The following is a 15,164-nucleotide window of genomic DNA, read 5'->3' on the forward strand; positions in this document are numbered from 1 at the left end:
CTTGGTGTCAAGAAATAACCAAGAAACTGACTTCTAAGACAAATAAATTATTCTTCCATGTTTGAAAATGAAAATAAGACCTTAAAAGGAATTATTTTAATCCTTGTGCATCTAAAATAACAAAAAGGGATGTTCAAACTATGTTCCATGTTCTCCAGTACATTGGAGAAAATGTCATTTGCAGCGTTCTTCCTTCCTTTGAGAATTCAGCAACAAAATTACCAATCTGTAATCTTCAAGGCATTAGGGGGCACTGCAACCTCACAGACTTAACATGATGTAAGCTGAAGTACAGTTATTTTTCCTATCCAAAGTAAACAGGAAACAGCATGAAACCACCCGAATCAGCTCCTGGAGTTGTTCCATAATGCAAGATTATGATACAGCTCCTAATTTAAATTGCAACAGAAAGCAAGCCAGACATCTAGTAGAGCACAGACTACACCCTCCTTTTTGCAAGAGTAATAAAACCTACAGACTAATGGATGCAATATAAGCAACTTGCTTTCAAGTCTTCGTGTGAATCTTAAATTTTCCTTCAGGGTTTCATTCTGGGAAAATGTGTTTTTAGCACAAGCCTCTAAGGTATTACAGTGTTTGTGCAACGAGTAAAGCTCTGCATAGGCAGGGAGCACGCAGTGAGCTTCAGATGGAGGTCCTATAAATCCAGGTCCCTGAGCTGGATATCATGCTAGAAAGGAATCAGAAAGCTGTGTGTCTGCAAACCTTCCTCACACCTACAGAGGGAAGAAAGTAGCTGCTGTTACTGGAGGACAACGAGTGTGACTTCACATACTGACCTTCAGGTTCAAAAAACAAGCTGCCTTCCTCTTGATCTTCTGCAGCTGGACTGATAGTGTGCTTGATGTAATGGAGGTAAGGAGCTGGACAACAGGATCGTGAGCAAAACATCTATAATTCCCAGTGGACTGACACCGATCTCCCCAGTGCGCTTGCAGTTTGACCTCAACACTTGTGGCCTTGCATCAGATGTGAGGAACGATTTTCAATGAAAACCTACACCTTGAAAAATATCCAGATGTAACATTCAAGAACATCTGAGCTGTTGCATAAAATGAAATCACACAATAATAGTGTGCTTTCAGTATGGACAGCCATGGAATTTTAGTCAATCAACTGGAATTTCACGATGGAAGATGACTAGCAGTAGGGAGAAGTGTGACATAATACAGAGAAACAAATTCTAATTAAAGAAAGTGGAAAGCATGACTCATGATCTTTGGAGCTAATCTAGTGAGCGATGGGATTCCGCAAAGTAAAACAGCTTTCTGTTGTTACACTTTCTAGTTTCTCTGCTTTCCAAAGATGGACACCTTAGCAAAACCACGCCCTGAGTGCAGGCTGTGGTTGAAACTGTGTAACTGAATTTGTAGCTGCTGGGGGTTCTCACTTCTCTGCATCCTGAAGTAGCCAAAGGGGCTCTAAGTTTAAGCCGGCAAAGCTGCATGATGTTTGAGTTCTGGGTTGCTCTACCAGTAGAAACATTTTTCTCATGGGATCAGGTATACAAAGATTATCCACAGATACTCTCTGACTTTCTGCATCTAGAGTTTGAGCCTATGGATATGTATACTATGGATATATGTGAATATGAAGCCTGTGAAGAATAGCACACGTATGAACTATATAATACAGGAGATAAGAAAATACATACAGAATTATTTTTATTTATACGTCTGTAGGATTCAGAGTATACAATGTACTGTCCAATATGAATGGAAACCATAGTCTCTGACTTGAGGTGTTTCAGTCCTGAAAATACCCCAAGGACTGGCTAAAGACAAAGGAAAGGAATACAGAGCGAGGCAAAGTGATCAGCCTGGCAGCCATTCAGGCTTTTTTTTTTTTTTTAACTGCATATAAATAATATATGTTTATGGAATCATATATAGAAAATAAGATGCTGAAACACATTGCCCTTGTGAAGTTAGTTTTGCTTTCTGTCTGTATTCTCTGTGGAACAAGCTTTACAAGAACACATCCTACTCTTTCATGCAAGAGCTTCCCTCAAAACCGAGAATAGAGCAAGAGGAATATCTTGGCACATGTACCTGCAGTATCACTGATCTCAGAAACCTTAGGAATAAGTTGGCAAATGTCATTTTAGACAATGAAATTATATAGCCTGTAAATTTACCTCTTCCAAGCATTCCTTAGAAAAAGAAAAGAAAATTTGTTTTCATTAGGCACAGGTTTGGAGTTCCCTAGTAATACTCTTTCTCACATTTTCACCACTTTAGGCTACATCACAGTAACAGCCTGGGCAGACATCATGGAACAGGCTTTTCCTCAGACAGTGTGATACCCACAGTCCATTGCTGGTCACAAAGCCACGTACAGTCTGTGCCATTTCTTTCCACCACTGATTTTGCCTTCTGTGGTTATGTGAAAATAAACCTACTGTCTTCATACTCAAACCTTCACTTGGTATGGGTATGAAGCTGTCTTTCTCCATATGGACTTCAAGGGAATTACTCCAAGAGATTATGGTCCTTGAGAAAGGGAAGGAGTTGTGAGGATGACTGCACTTGCCTGAGATGAGTTTCCTGATCTCTCTGAGGTTCACACAGTGTTCCAGTAGTTTGAAGTTTCAGAGCTTGGCTGAACGGTCTTTACGCACTGAAAGGGTGTAGGCTCTTCCTGTGAAATCTTAACTCTTCTGTGAAAAGCCATTTTGTGAATTCCCTTATCTACTTCTGCTGTTCAGAAACTGCCTTTCAAAAATCCCTCTGGGGAGAAAAATCTCCACATAACTTTCCACACACAGATGTGCTAAAATGAGTTCAGCATTTTATTTTTTGCTATAATCGGATGTGAATTTTTTTCTTTCTTACAGAGACCCACTGTGGAGCAATTCTAAGCTTTCTGAAGTTACATGGAAGACTTTTATGAGTTTCAGTGGATTGTGAATCAAGCCCTGCCTATATGTATTCTCTAACATGGAGAATTAGAAAAATGTGTCAGGAAATATTCATACCCAACAGTGGAGGGTCATGAAAAGAACCAAAACACATAATTAATGGATTATTGAACCCTGACACACAGATAGAGGGTCTCAAAAGAGTATGAACAGAACAGACATAATCCTGGTTGTACATAAAGGTATGTAAGAAGCCCGTTTCAATTGTTTGTGTCTTAGATGTAATTTTTGCTTACCACAAAGGGAATGGTCAGAATGAAAAGATGAGGCATTTTGTCCCAAAGTACAGCTCCCTTAATTATTCTCAATTTTTCTCTACACTGCAGTTTGTACCAGTGTCAAAAAGGGCAGCTGTTGCTAGGTAATCTTTACCAGCTCGCCAGCTGAAGTTGCAGTGAGGTGGAAAGGAGTTTTTATGTAGCTAACTGCACATTAATGACTAATGCACTAAGGCATTAGTCAAAAGTGCTCCTAGTTAGAGGCCTCTTTCCAGGAGCAACCCAGCTCCAGACCAAGCAGCACAACTCTGCAGGCCATGGGTCAGCAGAACATGAGTTGCTGCAAGCCCTCTCTGGGCACTTGGCTGATCTCTGTAGTGAACATTGGGCTATGCACCCCTGTGCCCCTCTCGTGCTGAGCAAACAAAGCTGGGTGCTGATGGTGCCCAAAGCAAGCTTCCTCCATCACTGCTGGACTGCTACTGGGTCAAGCTTCTCATTTTGTAACATGTGGGGGCTGGAAACAGAAAATGGTCTCCCTTTGTCTCAGCTTTGTCATTTACCAAGTGTCCTAAGGAATTTTGGATCCTTTTAATTCATGAAGCTGAACTACTAGAAGTACAAAATTAAATTATTACTCTAATGTATAAAAATTCTTGGAATAAACATTTTACTCATACCTCAGTAGAACAGCCACACAGGAATTTTATTGCTATATCTTTTAAGATTTCCGATATGGAAGAAACCAAGACAAAGTTAAACGTGGATAATCACAGTCAGTAATTATGGTCACATCTGTGTGTTCCTCATCCAGCTGTGTTCTTTTGCATCTGACACCTGCTGACACAGTAACAGGTTTTTTGTTTGGTTGGTTTTGTTACCACAAAAACAAAAATTTGGACTTGCTTTCTCCTTTCTAGGGGCTGTGGGCTACAAAGGATGGTTCACTTGCTCTTGTCATCTTTTTAGCATTAAATAGTGTTCTCTTCTATATGATCCATGGCATCCAAACACACGATAAATACATGTGTATCTAGTTCTGAGAGTATTAATCACTCCAGTGTTACAGTAATTCCTGATGCTGAGGAAATAGAGCCAGCCTCCAGGCCTGAGCTGGCAGACTGAGGTGCAGCCAGGCACTCCCCAAGCCTCATTGACCTACTTCTCCTTTATTGTTTCTCCTAGTGAAGCAACCTGGAGCTGTCCTGCAGATACCCATGGGATCTCTGATGTTTTTCTGCCCCAGGGGCACACCACATGAGCACTGACTCACCACAGCTCTGTTCTCCTGCACCGACAATTCACCAGTGTCAGGTGCTGAATAGAACTCCAAAGGACTGCAGGCCTCTGCCACACTAGCTGAGCCAACATAATGTATGCACTAAATCTGTTTGTTGATTTACTTTGTTAGAGGGACAGGAGTGCTGCCTAGGGCTCAGCCATGACATTCCACAGGAGAAACAGACAGAAATGAAATGGGAACAGAAGGAAAAATCCTCATAAATGAAAAAATGTAACAGAGAAACCTTCCAGTAAGACTTACCCATGTTTGCATCAGCCAGCTGTCATTTTACACAAGTATACACACTGTTAAAGATAGGCTATCTAGCAGGCAGTGGTGACAAATCGTGCCACTGAGGGTACACTCTGTAACAAGAAACTGATGGTCTATGTTGGACCCAGGAAATTCTTGTTCCCCAAATGTTAAGCAAATCACTACCAGAAAGATATTTGTAACAGGTTGGCTCACACATTTGTAGTGAAGCATGCAGTTTTGTCCCAGAGGTTGTTTTGTCTGTTAACAAGGCCTGGTTCCGAGACACAGCATTCATCTCTATCTCAAAACATATCCCATAAATAGTCAAGGACAGAGACTAAGTACATTTGATTTCACAACCACAAATGATGATGAATGAACACTGCAACCCAGAGTTTCTACAGCTCTTTGTAAATTACAGTAGTCATCAACATGTTACACAATTTTTCTGGTTTATATTAACACATACAGGAAATATGTTCCATGGCTCCTATTTTACATAATGTCCAAATCAGTTACCTCACTTACTTAGGGTTCAGTTAGAATGTAAGAGATAGACCCTGGTGGTTGGACTGAAGTTTTTGTAATTGTTGGTGATAGGTGTAGGTAGGCAGCAGAAGCTAGCCTGTGCCAGGATGTACAGATGAATATTTTAAACTTAAGGCAGAAAATGAATGAAAGACAGCAAGGTAGCTGAAAGAGAATGTCACTGGAGAGTAAGAAAGAAGGTTGATGCCATGTTGTATGACAGAAAAACTGAAACACCAAGCCACACAGCTGAAGCCAGAAGACGAGTGGGATGAAATACCAATGCCGAGAATTAATAAGGTCCCAAACAAGGATTTTTCAGGGGAAATGATGTACAAGTGGTGTGCTATGGAAAATGGTAAGGAAGGTGGAAACCATAATAAGTTTCAAAACACTCAAAACAAAGCTGACGACATTGGAGCAGTAGAGATGAAAGACTTGTAGTTGCAAATCCCTTTCTATGAAGAAGGAAATAAAACCAAACTAGATCCCTATCATCAACTGTAAATTGCATAGGGGAAGAGTCTGGGAAAATGGAAAATCCCAATTTTGTACAGCAGTGAAGAACTCTGCTCTCTTTCCAGCTGAGGAAACGTCACTGGAAAGTCCCAGCCTAAAAAAAAAATAAATCCAGCAAGTAAACAAATTGCCTAGGCAGTGAAAACGGAAAGAGGAACAAAGTCAAATGATACTTTGACTTTAAAGGAGCTTATTTTCAGGTTAGCATTTCCTTGATGGCAGAGGTTCAAGTTCAGACAAGAAAAATCTCATTACAGTGAATCTGGCCAGAAGCTTCAGTGATGGTATGAGGCTACAGAATGAAAAGTCATTTATTAAATATGTAAGAGTTCAACTTGAGATCTTTTTTTATTTTCTGCTACAGAGTACAGTCCAACAACCCCTGTGACAAAGCAGACATTATTATTAGATCATTGCAAAGTTATAAAGGATTGTCTGACGACTTTGTGTATTCTTTTTCTTTTTTTTTTTTTTTTTTTTTTTTTCCTGGCTTTATATGTATTTCCAGACAAGGAAGCTTTCCTTAACAATGTATTTCCTAACTCACTGGGCACGGCTGTTTGCATTATAAGCAAGTTTAATGATGGGAACTTTTCCAGCATTGTCCATCAAGAAAATGAGGGAAAGGCATGGCTGGTCACACTTAAAGAATCATAGAATCTTAGGGGTTGAAAGGGACCTCAAGAGATCATCAAGTCCAACCCCCAAGAAGAAATACATTGTTGGGCAAAATTCTGGGATTGTCTCAACACTGCTTTTCTGCTTTCCCAACTATTAACACTGATGCATTCTGAGCCAATGTGCATAACAGCAGAACCCTATTAGCAGAAAACAGCAGTTAAGGAAGTGTTGCACAGACCGTCATATACACATGTTATCAGTATTAAAATAAAAATGTAGGATTTCATTTTGTTTAGACTCATGTTCTCTTACTTCTCACAAGGATTTAACACAAACTGCAGAGAGCCAGCTCACATGTGTTATCCTTGGTAGCCAAAACTATGATTGTTTATGAAGTTGCTAACCTAGCAACATCCTCTCAGATAAGAGAAGAGGATCAGCCATCGGGTAAGGGGTTACGTTTGGTTTTTATTGTTAGGTTCTGTTTTTGCATTGCTTCTAGTGTATGTAAACAGTAGGAGAGAAACAACTGCAGGAAGGTGTGAGATGCTGATTCTTTATCATTATCCCCATTACCAGATAAGGGCATAATTCTACCATTGCCATGGCAGGGGGATAGAAGGATCTTAACTTCCAAGATGGAAGCCCAGGGACAGGCCCACTTCTGCTACTTGAGCTTTGAATAGTACAGAGTAACAATCTCAACAGGTCTCTCCAGACACCAAGCTGGAGCAACAGTGTGAAACCCAATGAGTTTCAGTTCCTGTAGCTGATGCAATAATAGTCTTAGCTTTCTGAAGGAGAAATGTAAAGAAACTCCCTCTCATTTGTGCTCTTACATACATAGCAGAAAGGACAATCCATGATCTATTTCCTGGAAGAGGTGAGGGTGGTGACAGAAGTAGGGGCAATCTTCACAGAAATCATTCTAATTGGATTCTTTTTCATAGACTCACAGAACAACCCAAGTTGAAAGGGACTCAAGAATCAAGTTCAACCCATGGCTCTGCACAGATTAAGACTTATTAGAATGTCCCTTTCCCTAAGCAATCTCCTAGCATTAAAAATAAGCTGTGGCAGGAACACAATGAACATGCCAGTGTTGACTAGGTAGTGTACTGTCTGATGGTAAGACCTGCCTTACATTGGACAATGCCTATTGCAAAAGCCTCTATTTTGAAGGCTGTTTTCACAGTTTCAGATAATACAGTTTGCTACAATAGCTGATCTACCACACTTCTATAAAGATGCTGACAATTTTGAAGCTTTAAAATTAAGTTTTTTGTCTTCTGGTAGCACAGCCATGCTATCCAAAGCCATTTCCATTTCAAAACAGATGCATCTTTAATACTGAGACACATTTTCTTCAACTAATATTCTGCTCCCAACCACTTCACATTCTGCATACTTTGTAATTCAGTCAGGAATGAGAGTAAGTACAACCACCAATCTAGAAACTCCAGCCAGAAGACATCATAGATGGAAGAAGTACTTTATACTTTAGTATATGGTTGGCAGCAGGATACACAAAATGTTGATATATATTTACTTACTGAACATATGGTACAATTAAGTGACATTGGAAAGAAGCCTCAAAGGTGAAATGCTGGTGACATTCACTTCTGCTTCCGAGGATTCGGGGATTGGGGGGGTTCTGATGTATAGAGGCTTTATCTGGTAAAACTCCTCTGAATAGCAGGGATTTGGGATCAGTTGAGAGTCACAAACAATGAAAGAACAGATCTGAATAAAGGAGAACCAACCACACTTTTCTTAGGAAAAAAAATTAAAGGATCTCCTTAATAATAAATTAATAAATTTAATAATAATTTTATTATAATATATAATATATTTTTATTATAAAATATATAATATATTTTTATTATATTTTATAATAAATTTAATAATAATAATAATATAATCCTTAATAAATTAAAGGATTTCCTTAATCAACTCTGAGTTGTCCTGAATGAAAAGAAATTCAGTAACCTAATTTCTAGTAGAGTCAGCAGCAGTTATCAGAACAGGGAAGTAAATTCTAGAACAGCCAGTTCTGTACCTAGCTTTGCTAGTGTTTGGCACGTCATTTTGTTGTTTTTCTTCTCTGACCTTGTCCATCTTGTCAGAACAGCAATTCATTTGGCAGCTGATAAGGAACGCAAGGCCAACTGTAAATCTGAACTGATTGAGAAAGAAAACATATGCAACTGTGTGCTAAATCTTGATAAATCCGAACATGGTTCTATCTGCTTGGTGACAGATTAAGAAAAAAGGTTTGAATAACCTGAAAGCTCAGCTCAGCATCCAAAAGCTGGAGAGCACCAGGGTTAACACAGAAGAGGCACAAGAAAGTCTGGCCTAGGATCAAAAAAGCAGTGTAGCAATCTCCAGCTGCAGCAGCATCACGTTCACTGATGATGGCTTCCAGGCTGCACGTAGCTCATGAGCAGTCCAAATATGATTTCAAAGGCAGGGCTGGCATTAGAGCAGCACTGATATGGTTGCTGCCAAGTGACACAGTTCTGCAGAAAAGGAAGCCAGGATTGAGAGGAGGGCTGCAAACCACAGCAGCTCTGCATTGACATTTCAGTACTGAGTCCCGTGGCACAGAGCTAATGCCTTGGTACTGACTGTGGAGGCACAGAACAGGCTGGTTTCATTCAGCCATGCCTGCCACAGAGGCAGTGAATGTGTGGTGCATGGATAAGGCAGGCATCTGGGAACGAGAATCACTCTGCCTAGCTCAACTGAGTCTGATCCTCGTACAAGTTGAAGCCTTCACACTGACATGAAAAAAGCAAAATACACAGACTAATTACCATTGCCTTCATGCCTGTGATTCACTAGTCAGCTCTTTTTCATCCCATGAATGACATCACTGTCAGAAGTTACTGCCTGGGGATCCAGACTGAAACCGGCTCTGCAATCACAGTAATGGGTCTCTGCGCAGGTATAAGAGTGAGGTTTAAATTAGCTTCAAATTATTTTACCAAATAAGAAAAGGAATAATAAAGAAGTGAAACACTTCAACAACAACTAATCAGTAACAATTTCAAACATAAAAGTAATGGTTTTATTTTACAGAATTGACAACTTTAGCAGAGAATTAGCACTGAACATAAGTGACTGTAAATGAAAAGCTACTGAAAACCAACAGTGTACTAAAATGTGTATACTTTAAAAGCTTAACCTTTGAATGAATAGAATGTAGCTGTACGTGAGACTACACACACAAGTCAGGTACATCTCATCAAGACTTGTAAAAGAGGATCAAAATTTGGTCTTAAATCCCGATATACAAAAAAATAATAATAAATAAATAAAAGCCACACTTAACAAAATGACTGCACCTCCATGACAAACAGTACCATTTCAAGCTTTCCCAAGAATAACATCCCAAAACTACCCAGATTACAGCTGTTCCTCTAGTATTATGTGACCTCTGATATCTGCTAGGCCCCATGTTCTCCTTTCTCTTTCCATTAACCACTAATCTTTAACTGGTAAGTCTCTTTCTGGAGCCACAGTTATTCCTCAGCAGACACCACAGAGCAAGCAGGGCCTGGCCCACTTCCAACATCCTCCCGCTGTGCAGCACAGGCAGGAAGGCCACATACAAAACACAACTCCTGGGCCAAGGTGGAGGCTGCACTGAGAAGCACAAAGTTGGTCATGAACTGCAAACCAGTACAGTATAAAAAGCTCACTGTTTTGTTACGATATAGCATTGTGCGTATTTAGAAGCACTGTGTGTCATCAGTGTTTTGGATGAGTTTGCAGTGGAGTGAGAGCTGTATCTTCTGCAAAACTCACCACTACAAACTGAAGTACAGGAAGCACATCATTATGTCTGAATACCTCTCCCCCAAGAGTTTTGGGGGCACCGCTCACACCAGTGGCACCATTATATATACTATAGATCACAGTGATCATTTCCATAGTGAATCTTGTCACAAGGACATTTGTAACTTAAATGCACTGCTGAAACCTACCTGCATCAGAACCACAGCCAGCAGAGAACTTCTCAGGCCTCAATGAAAATACTGGTGGCACAGTAAAGTAACTTCTGCACATAGCAACGCATGAACAAAAGCTTTGAGTTATACGAATTCTCCTCAAGGACCAATGTCAATCACACAGTTGTGTAGTACAGCGATATAAATGCGTTTCTCATATCTTTTCAATGGTGTGCAATGACAGAACAGGGGGCAATGGGCACAAACTGAAATGTATGAAGTTCCATGCAAACATGAGGAAAAACTCTCTTTACTGGGAAGGCAAAGGAGCACTGGCACAGGCTGCCCAGTGAGGTGCTGGGGTCTCCTACTCTGGAGATATTCAAGACCCTCCTGGATACCTTGCTGCACAACCTGCTGTATGGAACCTGCTTTAGCAGGGGGTTGGACTCAGTGATCTCCAGAGGTCTCTTCCAGCCCCTATGATCGTGTGATTCTAATTAAAGAGGCATTTCACAGTGATACTGTTAGAACTTCCATGCTGTGAAAACCCACAGACGCTAACAGAGGCAAAGCATATTTTATCTGAAGGCTTTTATTTAGAACTTTGCATTTGGCTTTTCTTAGCTGAATCTCAGTTCTGTTCCGTGGTTTCATAGAACACACGCGTTTGGCTACATACTCGAATTCTCTTATTGATATCATCTCACAGCTGCGTGCTGCGACAGAGAGCAAGCAGTAAGAGACGGTTACTCCCCGTCAGGCACTGAGACGGCTGCAAAGCAGCACGTACGCCCGTAAACACCGAGAAACTATTCACGACGACTTCAAAGTCGGTCAGGCAGAAACACCAACAGTCGCTGGTCAGCTTTCCCAGCCCTCAATAAATAGAAAGCGTAAGGCGTGAGGAGTCCAAACCCTTTAATGGAGTGAAGCCGGGAAGCGCCCGAGCGATGTGCGGCGCTTCAGCTGAGCGCTCTCCCTCCGAACCGGCGGCGGCTCCGCGGCGCCGAGGGACGCGCTTCGGCCGCCATTCAGCGCCGAGAGCTACTTGCAGAGCCCCTCGAGGCGCTCCAGCGTGCCCTTCATGTCGCGGATGCGCTTGGCCAGGGCGGGAACGGGCTGCATGGCGCGGTCCAGCTCCTCGCAGCGCGCCACCAGCGCGTACATGGCGCGGATGCTGAGGTCGGCCGCCTCGCCCAGGCTCTCCACGCCGTCGCGGTACGTCTGGATGCAGCCGACGCTGAGCGCCGTCAGCGCCTGCAGCCCGCAGTGCACGTTGCGCAGCAGCTCGTCCACCTGCGCCGCCACCTGCCCGGCCAGCGTCACCACGTCCTGCAGCGCCCCGGGGTCGATGGCGGGGATGGAGCTGCCCCCAGCCGCCGCCGCCGCCGGCTCGCCCCGCGGGACGCCGCTCAGCCGGATCCGCCGCTCCAGGTTGTTGGCCACAAACTGCGTGAGCCGCCCCTCGCGCAGCACAGTCCCCTCCAGCTCCAGGGCGCTCGCCAGCGTCGCCCGCCGCCCCTCTGGCAGCTGCCGCCCCTCCGGCAGCGGTCTCCCCGCCACCGCTCCACCGGCGGCGGCCAAGCTCAGCGCCTCCAAGCTGCGCTCGTCCCGGCTCGCTGCCTCCTCGGCCGGGGGACCGGCAGCGGCCGCAGGCCGCGGCGCCGGCAGCTCCATGGTAGGCCCGGCCTGCTACGCTCCTCCGCCCCCCGGGGGGCGCTTCGCCTCCTGTTTACGTCTCCTTCGATTGGCTGAGCGGCTCTAGGGGGCGGGGCCTGTGCTGCTTGAGCCGCGCGGCATTGGCCGGCGGTGCTCAGCCGGGGAGGCGTCCGTCCCATGAGTTCGCTTCGCACCCGGAGCCCGTGACTCGGAGACTGGGGCGTGCCCGTTGTTTGTGTCTGCCCGGATTGGGCGGCCTGCGGAAGCGGGCGGAGCCTTAAGTGTTTGTGTCGCTTCCGATTGGTCGGGGCGGGGCCAGAGCTGCCGCCGGTTTGCTGCGATTGGTGAAGCCCGGCGGAGAGGCGTGCCGCTCTCGCCGTCCTCGCGCGGCGATTGGCTGGAGGGCGGAAGGGGGCGTGCCCATCCCGTGTAACAACACAGGGGCGCTGCTAGCTGCTCCTCTCACTCCCCCGCCATGTTCTCCTAGCAGCCGATCTGGCTGTGCTACCATCTCAGCCTACAAAGCCCGGGCAGACAGTCCCCAGCGACCCGAGCCGCTTATCCTTCGCCTGGGCTCGACCCCCTCTCCCCTTTACAGCTCTGGGTACCCACGTCCCACCATGGTCACCACCACGGCACCACCGCCCTTCCTGACTCGAATCTCGGCGGGCACCGAAGACCCCCGGCGGCTGCCCTCGACGCTCCTTCAGCACCTCAGGCGAGGGGACAACAACTGTGAGAACCAGCCCAGCTGCTGCCTGGCGGGTCCAGGGGGCAGCGCGCGGCCCGCTCTGAAGAGAGTGAGGCGGAGGAAGGGCAAGATCCGGCCGGGCCCCGCAGGGCTCCTGCCGAGCCGTTATCAGCAGTTCCAGCAGCACCGCGCCGGCCTGGGCAGAAGGACGCCGTTCGGAGCTCACGGCCCGGCCGAACTCGGCGCTCCCATCGCCTCCGCTGTCTCTGCCACTCCCGGCTTGGTGGCGACCCCCGCCGAGGAGTCCCTCGCACCCGCCCCCTCCAGACCCGCGCCCAGCAGACCCCTCAGGAAGGAGGTAAGAAGGGTTTCCGAGATTTAGTGACTTTTCTCCCTTTCAGAGCGATCTGTTCCCCCCTCCTCGGACGAGGCGGGGGGGAGGGGGTGGAGGGCAGCGGGCGGCGTACCCCCTCCCCTCGCTCTGTGTCTGCGTGTGAGGGGCGGGGGGAGGAGAGTTTCCGTTACGTCCGTTGTTGGGAGAAGGGGGGGGTGTGGGGAGCGAGTGGAATCGCGGTCGGCAATTGGCTGCCGGCCTCCACCAATGGGCGGGCGCCGCTGCGCCCAGCAACAGCCGGATTTAGCCTGCTGGACGCGCGCCAGCTGCCCGTGCGCGCGCAGGCGGGACGTGCGGGGGGCGCAGCGCCCCATGGCGGCCGCGCGCGGACTGTGGGGGGATGGTGGGGAGGAGGGGGCAAGGCGCTCCTGCTGGGCTCAGGGTCAGGATCGGAGGAGTTGTAAGGACGTGGGGCAGCTCGAAGGGGACGGCTCGTTGCAGCCGCGTCCGTTGCCACGAGAGCCTCTGGAATCCTGAGTGGGATCGTGCGCTGACACGAGTTCTTTGTCTCTTCAGTTCTTAAAGAACAAGATGGGAAAGACTGAGAAGGCTGCCACTCCCCACGGGCAGCCCGTTCACGGTTTCCATCTGTGTGAACAACCAAAGATTAACAGGCAGAAGACTAAATGTAACGTGCCCCTGACAAAGATCACCTCGGCAAAAAAGATAGAGAACTTTTGGCAAGATTCGGTACCGCCAGAAATCATTCAGAAGCAGGAGAAAAAGCCACTTAAAAACACAGAGAACTTCAGAAATGCCAAGTCCAAGAAACCCATCACCCTCACAGACGCGAACCAAAAAGAAAACTACGCTGGGGCGAAATTCAGTGACCCGCCGTCTCCCAGCGTCCTTCCGAAGCCCCCCAGCCACTGGGTGGGGGGCACAGCTGAGCTTTCTGACCAAAACAGGGAGTTGATGGCAGTCCATCTGAAAACTCTCCTCAAAGTTCAGGTGTAGTTTCCGAGCTCTCTTGAGCAGTTGCAAAGCCAATTCCATCCAGGAAACTTACACATGCCTTGTTGCAAACAAAATATATTAAAAAAAAAAAAAAGAATAAAAAAAAAGAACGAAAGACTGTCAAGTCTTATAATCACATACAGAATTCCTTGTATTATATTTTTTATGGTCGTGTAAATAGTGTACATCATGTATTATGTGTATATTCTTGTTCATACTTTGAGAGGTACATTTTAGTTTTGTTATGAAAGGATGTATTTTGCACTGCCTGAATGGTAGATGTCTTGTATATACAATATGGACAGTTTCAAGTGTGTGCTTGACACATGAAGACTTGACTTGATTTGCACAAGGTAAATGAAAATTCTGAACGGAGAGTACAGCTTTCTGATATTAAGGTTCCAGATCAAATGTGAATGGTTTATTCATGCACTGCTGACAGTAATTCTACGTTTTGTGTCCCAATCAAGTACAAACATGGAATTTTCATACAAATGTGAATTTCTGCTCTGGAAACAGTATCTGGAATTCCTGTTTATCTGTTTGTAACAAAATTAACTGGAATTTGAAAAGAATTCCAACCCATCAAATTGAGCACTGCTGATTTCTTTATGGAAAAAAAAAAAAAAAAGGAAAAAGAAAAGAGCAGAGCTTTCTGCCATAAATTTAATTGGTCACTAAAAAAATTAAATAAAACAATTTGGCCTCCCCTAAGTCATGTCTCTGTTTTTTCTTGTGTGTGTGTGTCTTCAAGCATTTGACCTTAAATTGCTGCATTACTGGGTTTTGTGCGTAACTGATAGATATATATATATTTTTTTTTTGCTCTCATCAGCCTTTAGTTCTCTAAATAGCAAAGAGATCCCATAGCTTACAAAGCGTTTCCTCTGTAATGTGTCAGTTAAGATTCCATATTCTTTTGTTTCTTTAAAATTCAGGTTTTGAGATGGTTGGAGCATTACGTTCAAATTCACACTGCGTTGCTCCATATCAGTTTTTATAGTAAGCAGTCGTCAAATCAGTTGATGCTGAAAGAGGGTAAATGATGCTTCCTGTTCTGCACTGGTTGTCTCCTGCTGGTGGCTGTGCTGGAAATTGCATTCCTCTGCTCTACAGTTCTTAAGGAATTGGGCTGCAGGT

General features: G+C 45.0%; 2 protein-coding genes across 2 annotated transcripts; one reads left to right on the top strand and one right to left on the bottom strand.

Annotated features, from left to right (window-relative positions):
- Positions 1 to 11,223: 11,223 nt before the first annotated feature.
- BORCS6 (BLOC-1 related complex subunit 6) lies at positions 11,224 to 12,493 on the bottom strand. The gene is given in 2 exon segments (XM_065730987.1): positions 11,224 to 12,423; positions 12,425 to 12,493. Coding segments are annotated over 2 exon segments (1,125 nt in total). The 3' UTR covers positions 11,224 to 11,367.
- PNRC1 (proline rich nuclear receptor coactivator 1) lies at positions 12,452 to 14,667 on the top strand. The gene is made up of 2 exons (XM_065730988.1): positions 12,452 to 13,031; positions 13,584 to 14,667. Exons 1-2 carry the CDS (start codon positions 12,603 to 12,605, stop codon positions 14,022 to 14,024), a joined length of 870 nt encoding a protein of 289 aa, XP_065587060.1. The 5' UTR covers positions 12,452 to 12,602; the 3' UTR covers positions 14,025 to 14,667.
- The last annotated feature ends 497 nt before the right edge of the window (positions 14,668 to 15,164 follow it).

Source organism: Cyrtonyx montezumae, unplaced genomic scaffold, assembly GCF_038088225.1.
Source record: "Cyrtonyx montezumae isolate F1298 unplaced genomic scaffold, pur_monq_1.0 scaffold_13, whole genome shotgun sequence".
Classification (NCBI taxonomy): Eukaryota; Metazoa; Chordata; class Aves; order Galliformes; family Odontophoridae; genus Cyrtonyx; species Cyrtonyx montezumae.

Coding starts and splice junctions, on each gene's coding strand:
- PNRC1 (XM_065730988.1), top strand. CDS start 12,603: ATGGTCACCACCACGGCACCACCGCCCTTCCTGACTCGAATCTCGGCG. Junction 13,032..13,583: donor GCAGACCCCTCAGGAAGGAG/GTAAGAAGGGTT, acceptor TTGTCTCTTCAG/TTCTTAAAGAACAAGATGGG.